The 19793-nt window shown below is 42.0% G+C and overlaps 1 protein-coding gene across 1 annotated transcript in view; it reads left to right on the top strand.

Moving 5' to 3' along the window:
- Positions 1 to 9787, top strand: part of KIF26B (kinesin family member 26B) — a 264374-nt gene extending 254587 nt beyond the window's left edge. The window contains exons 13-15 of the mRNA XM_079298877.1: positions 4843 to 5042; positions 6081 to 6231; positions 7761 to 9787. Of these exons, the coding sequence (XP_079155003.1) occupies positions 4843 to 5042; positions 6081 to 6231; positions 7761 to 7909 (500 nt within the window). The 3' untranslated portion in view covers positions 7910 to 9787. The remainder of the gene's footprint in view (positions 1 to 4842; positions 5043 to 6080; positions 6232 to 7760) is intronic.
- Positions 9788 to 19793: the final 10006 nt, after the last annotated feature.

Raw genomic sequence — 19793 nt, 5'->3', positions numbered from 1 at the left:
TGTGTAATCTGAGTTGTGAGGATGGGTGATTGCTGTTTAGATTTTCTGGCAATATAGGCCTTGGTTTTTTGGTGTTTGGAGTACTGACCTCAAGATGGGCACCATCATCAGAGGGCCTTCCACTTGAAAACACTGGCAATGACTTCCCCTTCAGGAGGGGAACTGTGCAAAATGTATGAAAATCCATGGAGTGAATAGCTGTGTGCTCTGCACTGGGCAAAGTGCACTATAAAACAAACTAGGAGAAAGGAGGTCAAAGGAAAGGGGAGGAGTTGGTTCAGTCATGGACAATTGACCATGAGGGCAGATCCCACTAGGAAATGAGAGGCAAAGTCAGCATCACATTTTTGACTCAAACAGAGCAGGAATCCTGTTGTCAGACAGTGAGGAGCAGCAGGGGAAATAGGATAGATAATCTTTGCTAGTAAGAAAAGTTTGATGCTATAACTGACAACAGCAACTGACAGTGCTATCTATTGCTGTTGGAGCCACAGAAGGAATAATGTGAGCTTAGGGGTATGGCTCTAGTTAGCCAGGTCTATTTTTTGTAATTTCCTTGGACTGTCTGGTAGGAAAAACCAAAATGCTGAAGAACAGGTTCTGTATAGAAAGGCATTTTACATCCCAGAACATTTAATGCTGTGGGGAATAGCTTTGGCTCCACATCCTGCCTTTGAACAGACAGTATAAACTTCTGGAATGATGGTATATCAAGTTACAGTTTCATTTTCTGTTTGAAACACCTTGAAATTTCTAGGATAGCAGTTGTTTTGCATCCCATTTGGATGTATCCTGCTTAGAAGAGATACACATCATGCTGTTCTTCATTAAGATTTTGTACTTGCAGTTTTTGCCTTTACCTTTTTCACAGAAAAGATGCTCAATCTGGAATATATGCTTGGAAAGCAGCCTAAGGGGAATACTCCAAAATATACAGGATTTAAGCAAAACCAGACTTTTTAGAGCTTTTGCCCTGGTCAACATACACTTTTATGAGCACACATCCTTTTGCAGTTTGGCAATTTTGCTGAGGTCAGTGTGCCTTCTTATTCTTAAAGTTACCCTCAGATACCTTAGTCTGTATTTCTTGTATCTTAAGGCTCCTCTGGGTTTACCTTTGTTGAAACACATTGTAACTTCAGTGCCATTCTTCAGTCAGATCTACTTTTACACTGCATACCTTCAATGCTCTCTATCTTAAACTTAACCTGGCCAAGCCTTAACCTGTAGCTTAAAGCAGAACCATAGATCTGTTGCAAAGGCAAATCTTGTGTCCTGTGTATTTTCATGGCTATTTCACAGCCTGGTTCTTCACACTTAAGTTCAAGAGGGGTTATTCTGGGAGTGGATAAATTCAAACTAAGTGAAAAACATATTCTTCAGGGCATTTAGCAAATGACTTTTTGCTTTACCTACTGCATTGTCATAAATGAGTGTGAAGTTATTTAACCCTGGCTTCATCTTACTGGGTTTCTTTCAGATTGATTTTTGGTATAAATTTCTTTTTTGAATGGAGGAATGAATTCTATTTACACAGTGGAAGGGTCAGCCAGTTTGCCAGGGTGCAGAGGTGGGAGGGCCTGAGATCTGCTCCTGTTGAGCTCCCTGGCTGCCCACTTTCTTCATAAGTCATACATGGGGAATAGAGGAGTAGTGTGCTGTTATTCACACAAAGCATGTTATTTATTACACAGTCAAAATTGATGAGATCCTAACTCCATCAAGTGCACCCAATAAATTTGTGACTTCAGGTGGATATTTTCTATATGAATGGAAAACTGCATAAATTTTAACAATCTAATTGTTGTGTGCTGTTACAGATGAGCAAGCTGTCAGTTGCTTTGTGATATTTACCCCAAAGCTCTGCTTAGGCTGTACCTCCTTACTGATCCCAATTAAGGTAAAATCAAATAAAAACCAGAGACTAAATTGAGAGATCAGAGGCAGGAGTCTCCTGTCAAATGGCACCATTATTTTCTGTACCTGGGCTAATAAACAGCCTATTAATCAGTGCATGTTAAGAACAAACTAGATCCAGTTTTACTGCACTGGAAAGAAGAAGAAGATCTTTCATTTTAATTTCTCCTCAAAGCACTCTATGCCTCAGATAAATCATCCTGAGTCAGCACTGAAGGTACAGATAAACCAACATCTCCCTTCTTCTTTCTCCTGTGTCACACACAGCTGTATCCCCTGGAAGCCCCTTGCAGGTCACCTGTGTCCCAGAGGAGCCCCTTGGCAGAGGGTGGCTGTGTGAGGCAGCTCTGCCCTGCTGCATTGCCCCAGTGCACCATGAGCTGCAGCCTGTCCTGTTGTGATAACCCACAGGCAATTCAGACACGAGCTCTGGCTAGAAAAACACAATGAGTTAATGTCTCCTGCCACTGCTGCACTCTCAGCTGCCCGTCTCCCAAGGGCTAAGTGCTATCAAAGGAAGCCTCAGCTTGGAGCCCTTCTAGACCACAGGCTTCTGCTTCCCATTGAGCCAAATGGATATGAATGGGAACAAAATGCAAATAATTTTACCATCATTCCTCTACTTCATAGCTCAGCAATCTGTTTTGCTTTGCTCCAAGTAGGAGCCTGAAGCTGCTCTTGTGGCAAGGTGCATTGGACCCATCCACCTACATTTCCAGAGAGTCTTGGACCTGAACTTTGGCTGGAGACAGGGTTTTTCCAATGGGGTAGTTTAAAAGTGCAAGAAGGTGGTTTAGACTGCCACAGCAGGAAAAAGAGGAAGAAAATCAAACATCACAGAAAAAGGCACTATCATAATCCAACCATGCATGGAGAGCTGGGCAGAAGGAATTTCCAGTCTGCTCAGCTGCTTCCTTGAAATGCTAGAGCTAGTCTGAAGGCATGTCAGGAAAGGAGATGTGACCATTATTGTGGGGCAGAAAGAAAAAATATTTAACAGCACTGGGTGAATTAAACTGAAGGTCAGATCTGATGCTTGTAGCTATCACTGGCTCTAAAAGCTGTCGAACAGCAAGGAGATTGTATTTACACTCAGAAAAGAATTGAGAGACTGCTTCTGTGAAACACCGTGGCCAAAAGCCTCAAAAATATTTAAAAACATATTTAATGCCTGAATCCTTTTGATCTTGAGAGACATTAGGATGATACTCTGGACCCTTCCCACATAAACAAGTGGAGGACTTGTTTCCCAGGAGGGGCTGGCCCTATTTCAAATCTCTCCCTGCATGTAATAAAATTAGTCCCACCTCTCTTAAAGCTGCTCCCAGCACTTGGTTGCCTTTCTTTAGCACTGCTGACAAGAGTCACCCTTAAAATCACAGTTTGTTGGGGTCTTCCCAAACTGTCTCTCTTGTTGTTCTCAGTTTTTGGCTATGGTAATAGGTCAGGTCTTGCTTTTCCTTTTATCAAGATCTGACTCTTCTCTTGATCAGGCAGTTTAATCTAGAGATTAACTGAAATGCATTCAAGGTAAGGGAATGCTGACATTGTCTTCCAGTGACTGGTACCACAGAACTAAAATAACTCCTGCTGGCTGGTATTTGTAAGGCTTCATTTGCTCTGGCATAAGTTTTTTGCTGGGCTGCAGTTTGAGCGATAAACACAACTGTGGTAAGTGTCACAGGATGACAGTCTCAGGTTGTTTGGTCTAAAGGGGCCTTGTAGAGCTGCCTGTCAGAACTCCCAGTCAGTCAGCTCTGGCTGTGCTCTCTTTTTCCTGCATTGGGTTATCTCAGATGTATCCAAATAAAAGCTCTGTAGACTAGGCTTTCCAATAGACCATTCTCATCCATTTTAAAGCTAGAATTTACTTGTCTCTAACACAGATCTACTGCTTTCTAGCACTGACTGTTGTACTCAGAAATCATGCGATGTGAATAGTTCTCAAAGTCAGCACAGAAGCAGATTCCCATGAATGAAACTAGGCAATACTTTCTTACTTGAAAATCCAAAAATATCAATAGATATTTTGGGGGTTTTTTAGCCTTTATTGAAGCACCAAGCTGACAGACATGTTGAAACTATTTGCATTCAAGTCTCAATAAATGTGATGTGGGAAATCATTCCTATAAATGATTTTATCTTGTTTTTTAAATAAAATCTGCATGATCATTGGCATCTCTTCCCTGCTGGCTGGCATCACTTATGTACTTGCAGCCAAGAAAGCCGGTTAATAGTTTCATTCAAACTTGCTGGTTCCAGCTTTTGGTTTTGGCTTCCCCCATCCTTTTTATTCCTGCTGTGTCTTAGGGGTGTCAGCTACAAAACTTTTTGTTTGGTTTTGTTTGTTTTTTTAAACCAAGCCATTGCTCTGATTGTACTAAACCGGACAAGGAAATGCAGTAAATTAGTTTGTTTTTTTTTTTTTTTTTGTGGGTTTTTTTTTGTGTTTTCCCAACAAACCACTGCCATTAGGCCAGGGACATACATTCTCCTCCTTGCTGTACAGTAGAGCTCTGCTGTAAGCTTGGCACCAGATGTGGCAGACACTTTGCAGAGCCTGGCTAATGCTTGTCCTTTGTAAGGGTCAGCAGCAGTAAAGAGAGGAAAGCCAGGCTGGACCAGTTCCATCCTGCTGGCTTGGGTCCTTCACTGGCTTACCTGTATGTGCTGAGACCAGACACAGGCTCTGTGACCTTCAGCATACCCATGCCCTCTGAGTGTCCAGTCCTGGCGTCAGGCACCAAGGGATGCTGAGGCTGTCACTTACGGTGACTCACATTGCAGCTACAGTTCCCATGGCCTCCCTGGGTTTTCCCTCCGTTTTCTTCCATGCCTGAGAGGCCAAACAGAGTTGTGTAGACCTGTGTGCAGTGGGAGGAGAAGCTAACTGTGCTGGCATGCACGGCACTTCTCCGTCCGCAGGTTCCCAGAGGAGGCGGCTCATGCCGGCGCTGTCCCTGGACGCCGCGTCCCCGGCGCGGAAGGCGGCCAGCAGCCCCGGGCTGCGCTGGGTGGATGGGCCGCTGAGCGGGCAGAGGGGGCTGGCGGAGCCCTTCGAGATCAAGGTCTACGAGATCGACGACGTGGAGAGGCTGCAGCGGCGGCGCGGCGGCGACTGCAAGGTGAGCACAATCGCGTCTCTCCTGGCAAACCGCAAAGGGCAGCGCCTGAAACGCACACCTGCGAGTGTCTGAGGTTGAGAAGTTTAGAGTGACGAGGGACTGTAGACTTCATTATTGAAACATACACCTGGGAGTATCTGAGGTTGAGAAGTTTAGAGTGACAAGGGATTGTAGACTTCATTATTATTTTAAGGCATTTTTTCTTCCTTGCCTCTGACACTTGTGATGTTTGGAGAAACTTCTTGTAGCGGGGTTTCCACTGCACTTCTCTCACAGCAGATTTGTTTACAGGGGAGAACGTGAAATGGTGTTGAGACCTTCACGCAGGCTTGGATGGGGACAGTTCTGTTGTTGGAATTGCTTCCACACTAGCTAGGGTAGCACAGATCTCGGATGGTTTCATTAGCTGCACGTCTTGGTGGCTGCCACCCCTCAGAAGTCATGTGAGGCCAGGCTGGCTGTCTCCAGCACTGCGCCTCATGCTGTTACTGTGCCCCAGAGCTTTACAGAAAATACATCTTCTTTATTAATGACTGTGAATTGCTGGAGCTTTTCATAACATACTCCCTTTGTTTAAGGATGTTTCAAATTTGATACTGCTACCAGTTCACTTATTTTAAAATATGACTAATGCATTACTTAAGCACCAAGCACAGGGGTGTATTTAGGCTTTCAATGCAGCAAGCAATGGATTTCTTGCTCCCAAGAGCTTAGATTTTCTTAGCCAAACTGTGATAAAAAAAATGTTTTCCTACAGTTAATCTAATTTCAAGATGCTGTCTGTTATTAATTATTACAGTTTATTATTAACTACCATTGCAAAGTCTCCAAAGCTCACTGATGGAAAAACATGAAAACCAAACAAAAGCAATAAAAATGAAGCAGCTGATGGATGATTTCATGCAGTGATTCATAAGCTTCCAGAATAAATGGCTCGTTGTCAGTATTATTGATTGGAAGATCATTTCACTGAATGGACCTGGGTATTTCTTCTCCTCTTCACCTATTCTTCCCCTGCTTCTTTTTCCTGGCTTGCAGGAGGTGATATGTTTCAATGCCAAGCTGAAAATCCTGGAGCATCGCCAGCAGAGAATCGCTGAGGTCAAGGCCAAGTATGAGTGGTTAATGAGAGAACTGGAGGTGACCAAACAGTACCTGATGCTGGATCCTAATAAGTGGCTCAGTGAATGTAAGGGCACTGTTTTATTGCCTGAACCCATAGGTTTCCTTTGGTTTATTTAATAAGGAGTATGGAAGGAAGCAGAAATGTCTGGTAAGAGTGAGATGTAAGCTACTGTTTGTAAACTAAAATGAACCGACATGTGACCTAAGGGCAAGCTTTAGATTGACTTTCTTTCTAGAACTAGTTCCTATAATTCTTATTAAATGTTAGCAGTAGAACTGAACAATCTTTTTTGCCTGAGAGCTGAATGCTGAAATGGTACAGCATTCTAGTGGTGGATGTTGCCATTGGTAGATTAACGTTCATGCGTTTCAGTCCACAGCTCCTGAAAATGAGATTTTTTTTTTTGGCCTCAGATCACTCAAACATATGAGCAATATTATAAATCTGCTCTTCTACCACAAAAAATAACACTGTGGAGCAAACTTGTCCCTTGGCAGCAGTGGGCTTACATGAAATGAAATGAAATTAGGCCCATTTTTTATAACTATAGATGTGTAAAGTTCAGAGAGCTTAAAGGGCATCCACATTCAAATGAAGAAAGACCTCAGCACTCTAAGGAAAAACACCATAAAGAGTACTGCAGTAGTTATACAACAGTTTTTAATATTAGCAAGCAGATAAATTCATATCAAAGAGTTCTAGAAAAAGCCCCCCACTATGTTTATTTAGGATAATTGCAAGTAGTGAAAGGAGGCTGGCTGGTTTGTTCCCTTACAACATTCTAACTCTTCCTTTGACAGCTGCTTTAAGTTGACACCAGATTGGTACATCCTGCAAAGCAACTACTCTACAGGTTTCAGGAACACTGTAAAGAAAGAGGGTTAGGACAGTTTTAAAGAGAGAGAGAATTTACTATGCATTGCTGTCCACTTACTATGTGATGCCTTTGCTTTGTGGTAAGTGCAGAAAGCTTGAAGGGTTGCAGAGACCTCAGGAAGCAGATAAGGTGGGCAGTGCTGTCTCAGACAATGTATCCCACACTTGGCTTCCATGGAAGCTGCTGGGCACCTGCGTTGGAGGGATCGATGTGTGTGCCTTCCCTTGCCTTGCTGGAGTGGTCTAGGGGGAATCACATGCAATAGGGAGAGATGTGAGGAACAAAAAGCCTAGAGGTTTGGTTTAAATTCCCAGTTCTGAATTCAACAAAGAGATTGCCCTCCCAGGAAAGAGCAGCTATTTAAAGCTCTTTCTGGTCAGCAGAATGTGTGAGAAAGTCAGTACATGCTTAGCGTTCAACATTTGGTGGAGGATGATGGAGCATGGCAAAGGAATCTGCAGTTATGCTGAGGATGGCAGAGTAGATTGCTCCAAAAAGCATCCAATGCAACTTAAAAGTATTTTTCAATGTGGACAAGCTGATGTGTCATTTTAATAACCATTAAACAGAAAAGGCAACCTTTAAAGACAATGGCAAGTCAGAGGTAATGTATACAGTACTGATGAGTTTGTCAAATTGAATTAGCTCTAACTCTCCCACCAGCAATCACAAAGTTTTGTCTGCTTTTCCTATCTGTGTATTTTCTTTCTCACAGTTGATTTGGAGCAGGTATTTGAGCTGGATTCTTTGGAATACTTGGAGGCCCTGGAATGTGTGACTGAGCGTTTGGAAAACCGTGTCAACTTCTGCAAGGCCCATCTCATGATGATCACCTGTTTCGACATCACCTCTAGGCGCCGATAAAGCATGAACCTCAAGAGAATTTCAATGCCATCCTCCTTTTCCCTTCCAAACAGCATCCCAAAGACAAAAGAATGAGGATGAAGGTTGGAGTCAAGTCTCAGCTGTGTGTATGAGAGATTTGCTATACTATACTGAGGAGTAGTACTAAAAAAACAAACAGAATAAGCATGGAAAATGGAGTCAGAAGGTTGTTGATACTCTTAGCCTAAAAGAGCACTTTGTGGAACCTATTAAGGACATGTCTGTAAATAAGAACTGCTGGCAGAAGACACTTCTTTCCCTGCATTAGCTGAGGAAGGAGGAAAGGTGGTTGTGGGACTTCCACTGAGAGGTTCATTAAAAGAAAACCTATCCAGAAAAACTGTTCAAGTGCCTTGCAAATCTTTGTTATCCAAACATTTATGTTCATACTTTATTGTGTACAGATGGTGCTAGTCAAGAAAAGAAAAAGGAAAAAAAAAAACAAATACACTTTTGAAATGTATTTACAGCTTGTTTTTCTCTTGGTGTTTTCTCCTATTTCAGACTTGCTGTTTCTGAGTAACTTGTGTTTGTAGAGATATTTCCTAATCAGTACAACATATGAATAAATGTTAACTGTCTTTTCTTGTTACCAGAGTAAGGCCACTCAAAGAGAAATTCAGCTTTCCCAGATCACAGATATATTTCTACCAGAGAGTAAGGTTTGTTTAATACTCTTCTGTACTCTTTTATATGCTGGAGAACCCCATCATTTTCCCAGCCTGCAGGTTTTGCAGTGTATGAGAGAGAAGTGACATTATTGTGAAGTAAATATATTTTCAGTTTGATCCAACCCCTATAAACTTGTTTTCTTGTTCATATATGTTTTACTTTGTACTGGCTGGAGTTATGAAGTTTTATCCGAACTCCTTTTTCTGGTGCTAATAACTTGCTGGAAGATTGTCCTCTAGGCTTAGGGTTCCCATGTTTATTAGTCCCAAAATGAGTGATATATTCTCTCTTGAGACTATGACTGATAAAATATAGCTTTGCCTCTTTACAACATAAACAAATGCTGTATTTTGTCAGCTTCTGACCCCTGGCCCAGTGTGTCCATGCTCACAGATGTACCTGAGAAGTGCAGGCTCTGCTCAGCTCAGCACATCTGGAAATAAAGCAAGTGAGTAATACAGCACTTCAAGCATGTTGGCTATGGCATCTTTAACAATCCTTAGTACATGAAGCCATGGCAAAATTCATATTGACATCAAAAGGACAAGGGTCTGCACCTCCATGCACATCCAATTATTCTACTAGTTGGCCTCTTTATCTACAAAACAGGATGTAGGAAGGAATATCCTTTGTATTTCATGAAAAAATTGTACAAAACTTCCATTTTAATTACATATGAGCATGAAAAATTATTTTGTTGAATTAGGTTTCTTATTCTTCTATACTGAAATAAGCACATTCACAAAAGTTCCTCTCTCACATACATTTGTGCTACCCTCCTGTTGCTTATGAGGAAATAAGACTCTCATTTAATATACTCAAAATGCATAAGTTAACTGCTGTACTTAAGTGTAACTCTTCTTTTACTTGCACCATAATATCAATGCTGTCTTACAATACCACAAGCAGCAAGTCCCAATGAAAAAAATAGATTTTCTAGTGGTTAGGTGAACAGAAAAGCTTTTTTAAGAAGTAGAAGTAACATTTGTATAGTTTTATTTTCTTTTAGTGCTCTACAACTGGAAATAACAAATCTTACTCTATTACCCTTGTCACTGGATTTTGTAGAAAATTCTACTTACGATCTATAGGATTATTTGGAAAGGAAAAAAGGTCCTGTGTGAAAATCACTTTCTAGTCTGTTCCACAGCAATTTCCTACCATGAAACTTATATTCTAAGTAAGTATTAAAGACATATCCCTTTCTCTCTCAAAGAAAAAATCCTAACCAACTCTGAAAATCCCCCCAAACAATGCAATTTAACTTGCTTTCTTCTCTTTATAGCAATTTCAGTAGCAGTTACTATGTATTGGTTCTTTAGAGGCCATCTCTTCTCTGCAGATCCCTGTGGATTGAGTGCAGCTGCAAAGAGCCAAGGAAATCATCCCTGCACACAGTCCATGACTTACACAGGAGTGGTGATGTTTCTATAAATCAAGTGGACACATTTTGGAGCTATTGTAGAATACCTATTGCATCTAATACTCCTCACTCACAATTACTCAATTATTCATTGACTCTCCATTTGGTACTTCTGTAGCTTAGGAGGCATAACAGAAAGAAAAAACGTGTACCTAGCCATTATTTTAAAGAATAAGAGCATATGTTCACTCTGTTTATCAAGATGGACAAAAATTGATCCCTGAAACCAAATTGATCACACCAAGGATTAATTTTGCATAGTAAAAAATAGGTATTAATTGAGCAGAATCACAACACTTACAAATATTTTATTTCTGAGGACCTAATTAGAGTATCCATTAACTCCCATAATGTACTAGTATCCATATTCTAAAATCCATATGCATTCTTGACTTTGTGTCATTTCATTTCAGAGTTTGCCACTATGTTTTTAAAAACTGTGATGGCTTAATACAAAAAATAGAATTTGTGGAGATTTGACATGATAAGATGTTTTCTTACTGAATACAGGTTTTTATTTCAGAATTTATATTATTATAATTCAAGTATTAAAAAAAGATACAAAAAGATACAAAACAGATAAAGCATTCAGGATCTTATTATGAAATTGATCTCAGTTTGCTCTGGGTGCTGGGGCAATTTGTGCTCTGAAGGGTGTGGGAGAGCCCTAATTCCTGGTATATTTGTCACATCTTTTCTTTTGCCATGCATGCTCTGCATTTGCCTCAAATCAGTTCCTTGTCAATTCATTCAGATCTACGTAATCCTGAGTATTTACAGAAAGACAAGGAAAGAAACTAACTCTCCTTTCTTAGGTTTTCTTCTCATCTCACCTGCTCTGATAAAACTGTGGCACAATTGCAATAAGAATCAGAAGAGTTATAACAGAGTGAACCCAGTTGTGAGGAAAATTCATCCACCTGCCATTTTTTTGGGTTTTTACTGTTTGTTATATAGTAGAAGATCATGCTACTACACCTCCTCATTCTGTGTAATGACACAGGGCTTTTGCTGAACATCTGTCTTCAGTCCAGTCTTAGGAGAGCCCCTGCTATAAACCCTGGCTTCTGAGACTTGCAGGTCCATAAAATGTAACTGGTACCAAGCAATGGCATGATCTTCTGACATGATTCTTAGTGAGAGTTGCATAAAATGTACAAAAAGAGATCGAAGATACACACTTTTATCTTTTATCACTAAACATGGCAATTATAGAGGCTGAAAGCTGGGAGTGATGCTGGGAGTAATACAGACCAAATCCCATGTTTGCTCACAGAACACAGTCAGTCTATCTTGAAGTGTGGGTTTTATTTTTCCACTTTTTTCATTTATTTCAATAATATGGCTTGTCTTAAAATAGGGACCTGTGGCATGGAATTCAAATGGGATGACAGCTGAAAAATGTAGACTCTTATGCAAAAATCACCTTTTACAAATGTTTGTGATTTTGCTGCATCCTTTTTAATGAGCTAAAAATCACTTTAGAAACAAAAGTTGTACATGCACAGGTAAATACACATGCACACAGCCTGAGATAGCCCCTTGGATATTGCTGTGGGGACCTGGCAGAGCTGCTCACAAATGGCACCACCACCACTCCCCTTCCCTCCTCCAAGGAGTGCCTGCCTGCAGAAGCATTCCCCTTGCACTCACTCACCTGGATGAAGATAACTTATCTCACACTATAGGGAAAATTATGCTTGAAACTCTTTCAAGGTTCCTTAAAAGGTTCTTTCTTACCCAGGTTTTTCAGCCTGTGTAGCCAAGTTGCTGCAGTTCTCATGTAGATGCTGTTAAAGCCTGTAAAAGTATTCCAGATGAACTACTCTGTATTTCAGGGTGTCATGAATTTATGGCAAGATATTTTATAATTTCAGCTGTTTAACACAATAATTTCTGCATATGCTTGAGGCATAGCAATATCAACTGAGGGCCTGGACTCTTAATGGTCTGTGAAACTTTCTGTCTAGTCCTAGCAGATTTAAAATTGTAAATTGAACCTTCTGGATTGCAGAAGCAAATTCAATTCTCCTAAGGCAGAGGCTGAGTGATCTCTGATGCCAGTTTATATGATGGGAAGGATGGTTGCACAGCACCAGGGATGCACCAGCTCACTGCAGAGATGAGAGCATTGGTACCATTAAATACCAACAGGAGTGGCTGATGATCACATAGAGAGGCATTTTTTCTTAACTCCATGGAAGGTGGATACCTTGCTTAATCCTGATATTCTCATGGTCTGTGCTTTATAACTCCACAGGCTTTTGCATTGGCAACACACAGCAGTTTTTGAAGACACAAAGCTGGCTGTTGCTAGCTATCCTAAGATTTGTAAGAGGTTTCCAAATAACCATAGCAAACAAAACTGTGAATGATTTGTCAATGCAAAGTTAATAATCTCTCTCACTCTCTTGCATTTATTGTGCGCTCATCCCAGGGTTATCTGAGCTTCCATACCCGTTCCTGGAAATAATAAACCATTTTATTATTGTCTTTATCTTTTCTTCTTTCTCCTTCTCAAGCAACCTTTCAAAACAAACAAAAAAGAATTAATTTTCCCTTGGAAATGTAGCACCCTTTTGCCACCAAACTCACAAACAGCAGTCTCATGCTCACTTATGCAAACTTTTGAAGCTCACAAAGGGCATGATGATTCTGCAAATCACCATTTGAGGTGCTGAAAGTCAAACAGTAGCATTCAGTAGCATTCACCTACAGTATTTCAAACTACCTTCAAACCCTCCTGGACAGGAAATAAAACACAACCCAAACCATCTTACTTTGAGTGGTCCTACTTAAGTATTGAGCAAATTTTATAATAATGGTAATAAATTGGTGCTTGAGGCAGTTTCAGCTATATTACATATTCTCTATATACTATAGATATGGATGTATTCACCCTCTTTATTGTATATGTATGTGTGTGAGTATTTACATGTAGCACACATACATATATGTTTTATGTATGCATAGATACTAACTTTTCTACATTTTACTTCTTTCCCTCCCATAGCTGAAACTGCTGGTTACTAACATCCACATCCACATCATATTCTATGTATGAAGGATATAATTTATTTGTAAACTCAGGATGTTCTTGTTTTATAGAGTTGCTTGTATTTTATAATTTATTTACACATCATGGTTGGAAATGCTTATCTAAGTGCTATGCATTGAAGTGTATGTTTGCTAAATCCATTTCCCTCTGTCCGTGGCTATGTTCTTTCTCATTATAACAGTGGTATAAAATAGAGCTAAGGAGGAGAGAAACTGATAGATATAGAACTTATGCTGGTCCCATCATTGGGCAATTCCAGAAGAGGATGTATCAGTAGTATAAATATATATATATATATTTTATCAACTAAATTTTATGGGGGGGAAAAGGAGAAAGAACAGCATGAGGACAAGTTCAAAATGTGGAAAGTCACAGCCATTTCCAAGTTTGTCAACAAATGCATTGAACCTTTTGCCATTAAAATTGTAAAGTTTATTGTTTGCTGGCTAAAAAATATCCCTTTTGTGGTATCTGAGGTGTGAAACATTGTCAAAAATATGATGTCTGGAAAAAAAAAAATCAAACTATAGTGGCATTAAATGTTTACTTTTATCTTACCAATATATCTGCCTCCTCCTTCTGACTCTTTCACTTTAGATAAGAGCATGTAATGGCATTTCATACCAGAGAATGCTTTTGACCCACAAGGAGATATGGTATCATTACAGTGAAAGTGAGGAAGAGAGCAAGATCAAACCTGAAAATAAAATGACCAAAGGGCTTCTATCAAGTATTACTGAGAAGCAAATTCACCAGAAAACAGTAAGGAATTGCAGGGTTTGTTACCAATGACAGAAATACTACAAGCAAGCATTAACTTCTCCCCTGCTGCTGCCCAGAAACAAAGAAAACAGTCACAGACCTGAAATGGTCAGGCTGTTACATAAACTGGTTATGCATATACACAGGGATTGCTCTTTTGCATCTGTGAGCAGGGGAAAAATCTGACACCAAACAAATATAAAAATATGTTTTTCTTACCATCTTTAGCAATTGTGTCACACTTCCCATGGTAAGTATGGGGGTAAGTAACACTGAGCTGCTGCTGAGGTGTGCAGTATCTGCTTGCCTTTAGCTCATGTTTGTGGCATTCCTGTTGATAATTCAGTGAGCACCTGGCTCGCAGGACAAGATGGGAACAGCTCTCTGGCAAATCTCACATACCCACTAACACCTGGGTAAGCCTTGATAGGGACACTGGGCTCTTCCCATTGGAAGAAAACCATGGATCTTGTTTCCTGTGGAAAAGATTTAAAAGAACCTCAAATCATGCAAAACATGCTTTAACACCCATCATCTGCTGGCAGGTAAGTTTCTCATGCTCCTTACTTTAGGAGGGATATGTTGGGGTGTTAGGCATTAAATATTTGGTTAGCAATAAATTAAATTAATTTAATAATAAATTAAATATTTGGTTATACAATAGAGTGGCAGATCTAGCAGTCACAGTGGCAGGGAATGCAGTTGTTTATGGTGACCTCTTTTAAAGGAAAAAATATTGAGGTGGATATAGTTGCAAAGGCTGGCAAAGGTGGTGGGGAGGAGACAGTCTCCTCCTTTCCCCTCTCAGAGCAGCAAGCCCTGTACTACCTTAGCTGTTGCCCCAGGCTGGTGAATTTGCATGCTGTGCCTCTCCACAGTAGCTGTAAATGAAGATAAACAACCATTTCTTTTGTCTGTGGGCTGTTCAGAATAGCTCTGATTTGCTCTAAAGAGCTAAAAGGCTTATTGCCTACTTTTGAGGCAATTTATCTTCATTGCTGTTATCATGCAGCCGCATCAGTATTAAGGAGCCTGAAGTGCCTTCCAGAGACAAAACCAGAAAAATGGGTTAGTGCAAGTCCAAGACTTTGTCTAAGACAGAACTGATGGTGAGGAGCTCTTGATGGGCTCAAAACACAATCAATTCACTCTTGGTCAAACCTGGAGCCTTACAGACCTCAATGCCTCACACTTCTGATTTGGGGCAAGACAGCAAGGAAAGGTTTCATTTGCAGAGTGGGAGCAGGGGCTCATGCCTGGCAAAGGCCTGGTGTCCTTATGACCCTGCTAAAAACTGCTGATACATGTTGTAAAGCAATGCCCTAGCAATGACCAAGTTTTCTCTTTAAAACCACTAACTTGCCAGACTAAAAACTAGGTTTAGTGTGGAAACCTGACAAACCCCATCTCCTTAGGGCCCCAAATAAGCTCTAACTATTGGAAAACCAGGAGGTCAGGTTGTTCCTCTCCCACACCCATCTGCAAACCAGGCTCTCAGGAGCTCACCCTCATTTTGGCTGACAATATCTGCCTGGGAGACACTGAAGAGTGATGAAGGCTAGAAAATTCAGTTCCCGGTCTTTGAGATGAACACGAAGTTAATATTTAGTTGCTCTGCAAAAGGCCATCTGTGGATTTTACGGTTTATGACAGTCAATAGTCTTGACAGTTGCCGATCTGGCAGTTTTGGAGGATGGCATCTGCTATTTAACCACTGAGCAAAGCTCTGCTGGCTGTGACCACACAAATGCTTACATTGCTCAAAGACCACTTTCATAACCTCCAGGAACAAGTAGGTAGAAGAAGGTCCTGTCCACTCTCAGGAACTATCCTGGCAAGTGCTGACTTGAGAAAAGCTTCTAGACAGCCAAAACCCAGTCCATCTCAATGGATGCTTGTCTGGGGAAAAGACCTGCATTCATTTTCATATATGTTTATATGTGTCTCTTCTGTGGACCCTTACAGCACAGGTTTGGCACCCATGCTCTGCATCAGATTGTGAGTTTCATGCCAACCAAATGACAGCCAAACGTATTCAGTTGTGTGTGTGTCTGGCACAGATCCATGTTTCCATTTCTATTTCCTAGGAACCCAAGTGCTACCAGACGTGTCAGGATTATGTGCAGGACTCAGGGCTTGTTGTGGAGAGGAAGTCACACCTCCAGCAATGAGGGACCTTTGTCACTCACTTTAAAAAGAGCAGGGACTGTCCTTGGCCCTTTCCCATCCTTGCTCATCTTCATTCCCTGAACGACAGAAAACCAGGGTGGTGGGAGAAAACCCTGATGTTTTGCTATATTTAGTTTTTCAAAAGATGAATTGCTGGATTGAAACGAGCTTCTGGTGGCACTGAAGGAGCAGATTGCTCCCCCTCACCCTGCCTGTCAGTGCCCACCCGTGTAGAGGGGCTCTGCTCACTCCCTGCCTGTGCTTTAGCTGGATGCCCAGGGATGCTGTGGACAGTCAGGGCAGCTGTCTGGTTTTATTAAAGAGCAAGCTGCCTGCTGCTAAACCATATTTGATGGAAACCTCACAGTACCCAGCAAGAGGCACTGAGGGAGCCAAGCAAGACACTGTAAACAGCATTTTCTCCTGATTTCTGGGGACAACGGAAGGCACGGCAATTACTGGAATAATGAGCAAGATGACAGCTGGCTCCTGGCCCCGTGGCTGGTGACCTGTGCAGCCCTGGGGCTGGCAGAGCTCAGGCTCAACCTGCCCTGAGTTTCCAGAGGCTCAAAACACATTTCTGAAGGTTACATGTAAAGCCATTAAGATGCTGTGAAATCCACAGAAAACCCTCTGGACAGCCCCTAAGCTGGTGGATTGCAGACTTTGCACTGAGCCCTTCTTTCTGCTGCCAAAACAATGGGAGTACCTATTCCAGTTTGCTTGATAATCAACACTGTGGTGGCATGAGGTGACCACAGAGCAGGTCAGTCACAAAGGCTGTGTGCACACTAAATTAACCTGTAGCCTGGCAAGACAACTTTGTACCTGAAATCTGTGATGGGAGTTGCAGTTTGTGTGAGAGTACCAGGGCACTGAAATACTTTCTTGGTAAAAAATTGTTCTGGGACTGATATCTCCACTCAGTAGAATCACCTAGACATCCATGACTCATTTGATGAAATATTTGTGTATTGTTCCTCTGAATAATTCCTTGCTTGCTTTTATGTCATTGCTAATACCTTCCTTTCCCAAGTTTTCCACATATTTGCAACACATGATGGCTCAAGATGGAGATTTCCCAGTTCTTTGTGGTATTTTAGCATAGTCATCTGTCAAGGCATGCAAGCATTCTAGGAGGTTGCTGCAAAGCTATCTGTAGTTTCTTATTAAAGTGCTTTTAAGGCCGTTCTGAACTGGCACCACTGTACATCACACAGACACCAGGACAGTGGTGCTGCCTGTGCACAGCCCCTTGACATGTCCCAGAACAATGATAGTTCCTCATTTATCCCTACAAAGGCACAGGACATGGAATGGCACCAGCTGGACAGAGGCCTGCTCAGAGGCATCATTTCATTTTGGGATTCATTTTGTTGTCTCATTGGAAACAGAAAACCTGAGGCTAGGAGAGAAAAACAAACAATCCAAACTCCTATAATGTAATAGTTATATCAAAGCCAGCTATGAAGATTTAGGATGTTATTTCCCCTCCTCAAACAGGGGCTTTGAATAAAACTGACCCTCATACTAAGCCATTTTGACCTCTTCATAAGCTTACACCATAAAGTGTGGAGGCTGTTATACTGCCTTATCTTGTTGGGATTGTAAACCTTTGAGCCCTAAATTCTATGACCCTAGAAATTCTTTCCTAGGCAAGATGGAATAGGACTTTTTTTTTTTTTTTTTTTTTTTTTTTTTTTTTATAAGCGCACAGCAAGGTGACTTCTAGTTAAACCTGTGTTTTAGGTGGGAAAGCTGCAAACCCATTTCACTAAGGAATCCTACACCTGGCCACATCCTGGAAGTTCTTCCTGGCTGCAGGACCATGCTGGCTGGCCCGGAGCTGGGCCACTCACTGTGAGAAAATTCATCCAGTGCCTGAGGGCAGGGCAGGGCTGAGTGAAGACTGACACAGGGACAAGGTGCCAAACCTGGCTTCCTCTGCCTGGGACTCTCTGCTGCCTTGAGGGTTTCACCATTTTGACCTGGTAAACTGCTCAAGCTTTTTCATGGGAGTTGCCAATGGCAGTTGCAGAGGGCATCCCAGCCTAATCCTAAGGGGATTGTCTTTCCTTGGCTGCCTTTTGCAAACCCCCTCCATGGGCATCCCGAGGTGGCAAAGCCCTGCCCCACAAACTGCTGGTGAGCTGAGCCCAAATCCCTGCAAACTGCCCTCGCAGGGCAGTGCCAGAACAGCCCTGGCTCAGCTGGTACCAGAGAGCAGCAGGCACAGAACAGCTGCCGTGATCCAAAGCCAGGGCAGGGGTTGGACTTGTCCTGCTTTACCATTCCTCTCTGGTATTTGCCAAAAGCTAACGTTTCCATGCCCCTTCAGAAATTATGATGTTGTGGCTGCTATTTTCTAGAGAGCTTTTCGCTCTCTCTTCCCTCCCTCCTCCCCCGGCAAAAGAAGTTGGACACTTGATATCTTCTTACAAGGGTAAATGTCACTGATGTTGCTGTGTCAGAGACAGAACAGGACACAAAGTGGGCAGTGAGGAGCAGGGAAAAGGGAAGATCCTGAGGCTCACAAAGTGCTCACATTGCAGTGAGGTGGATGGCTCCAAACAACACCCAAGGCCCCTTTGTCCTGCACAGAGGAAAGTGGAATAAGCTCTGAAGTTGGCTTTGGCACATGGTTGCATTCCCCCACCTGTAGAGGATGGTATTGCTTCAGGGGTCACATCAGGCAGGAATAAAATCCATCTTTGCCTCCCTCAGCTCCTCATTTGGCTCTGGTCTGAGCTGGGATACCTGCCCAGCTCTGTCCTGCCTGACACACCTCAGTCAAGAGGAAGACACTGAGTTAAAACCTGCCTGGCCATGGGCTGGACTGGAGCAAGACTGCAGGGCTGCAGACCTGTGCCGACTCTGCAGAGCAACCAAGCAAACCAGTCCTTCCCCAGTTCACCAGCAGGAAAAGCCCTTCACTCCTATCATCCAATAACCATCATTTTATGTCACTCAGCAGCAGATTTCAAAGGGTTCTTTCACAGCAGAAGAAATGTTGGTTTGTTGAGGAGCTTCTCCAGTACCTTGGAAGGACGTTTTGCCAAGGCTTTGGAACTTAATGGTAAAATGGTTTTGTGGCCTGGGTGTATCATTCACTTTACATGGATTACATAAACTGCTTTGGGGCCCCAGTGACATGAATTTGGACAATGCCCATCTGAAGGATTTTCATTGATTTTTCTATTTGCCAGCAGTAAATAAAGCAGCATCCTTGCCTGGTTGCTGGCAGGCTGCCCCTTCCCAGACTTGGGATCAGCATTCCTCTGGTCTTTGCAGAAAACACAAAATCAGATTTTTGTTTATTTTTCACAAATTATGTAACAGTCCCCACAGAAAACATTTGGTAATGATAAGTAGCCTTTGTATATCCTCATTACTCTGACCTTTAAAAATACGGTTGTTTACTGGTGCATTCAGCCACAGATGTTCAGAAATTAACATTCCCCAGTCATTATAAGAATTTTCCTCAATCATAATTTCTGTTAGCATGATGGGGAACATCACTCCCCAGTAATTGTATTCTGATCACAGTCTTACACATGGCACAAGCTGGGTACACAATGTTAATGACATTAGAGAGAACAGAAATCCAGACATTACCAGTACCTCACTGAAGACTCCGCAGAGCTTGACATGACTTTGACAAGGAGACTGAAGTACAACAAGGGGGAATGGGAAGAGCAGAGGCAAATCCCAGCAGTGATACACTCAGGCACATGGTGTGACTCTTGGGGATGGTGCTGTGCAGGGCCAGGAGTTGGACT

This window comes from Erithacus rubecula, assembly GCF_903797595.1.
Source record: "Erithacus rubecula genome assembly, chromosome: 2".
In the NCBI taxonomy this organism is placed as follows: domain Eukaryota; kingdom Metazoa; phylum Chordata; class Aves; order Passeriformes; family Muscicapidae; genus Erithacus; species Erithacus rubecula.
This window is presented reverse-complemented; position numbering and strand designations above follow the sequence as displayed.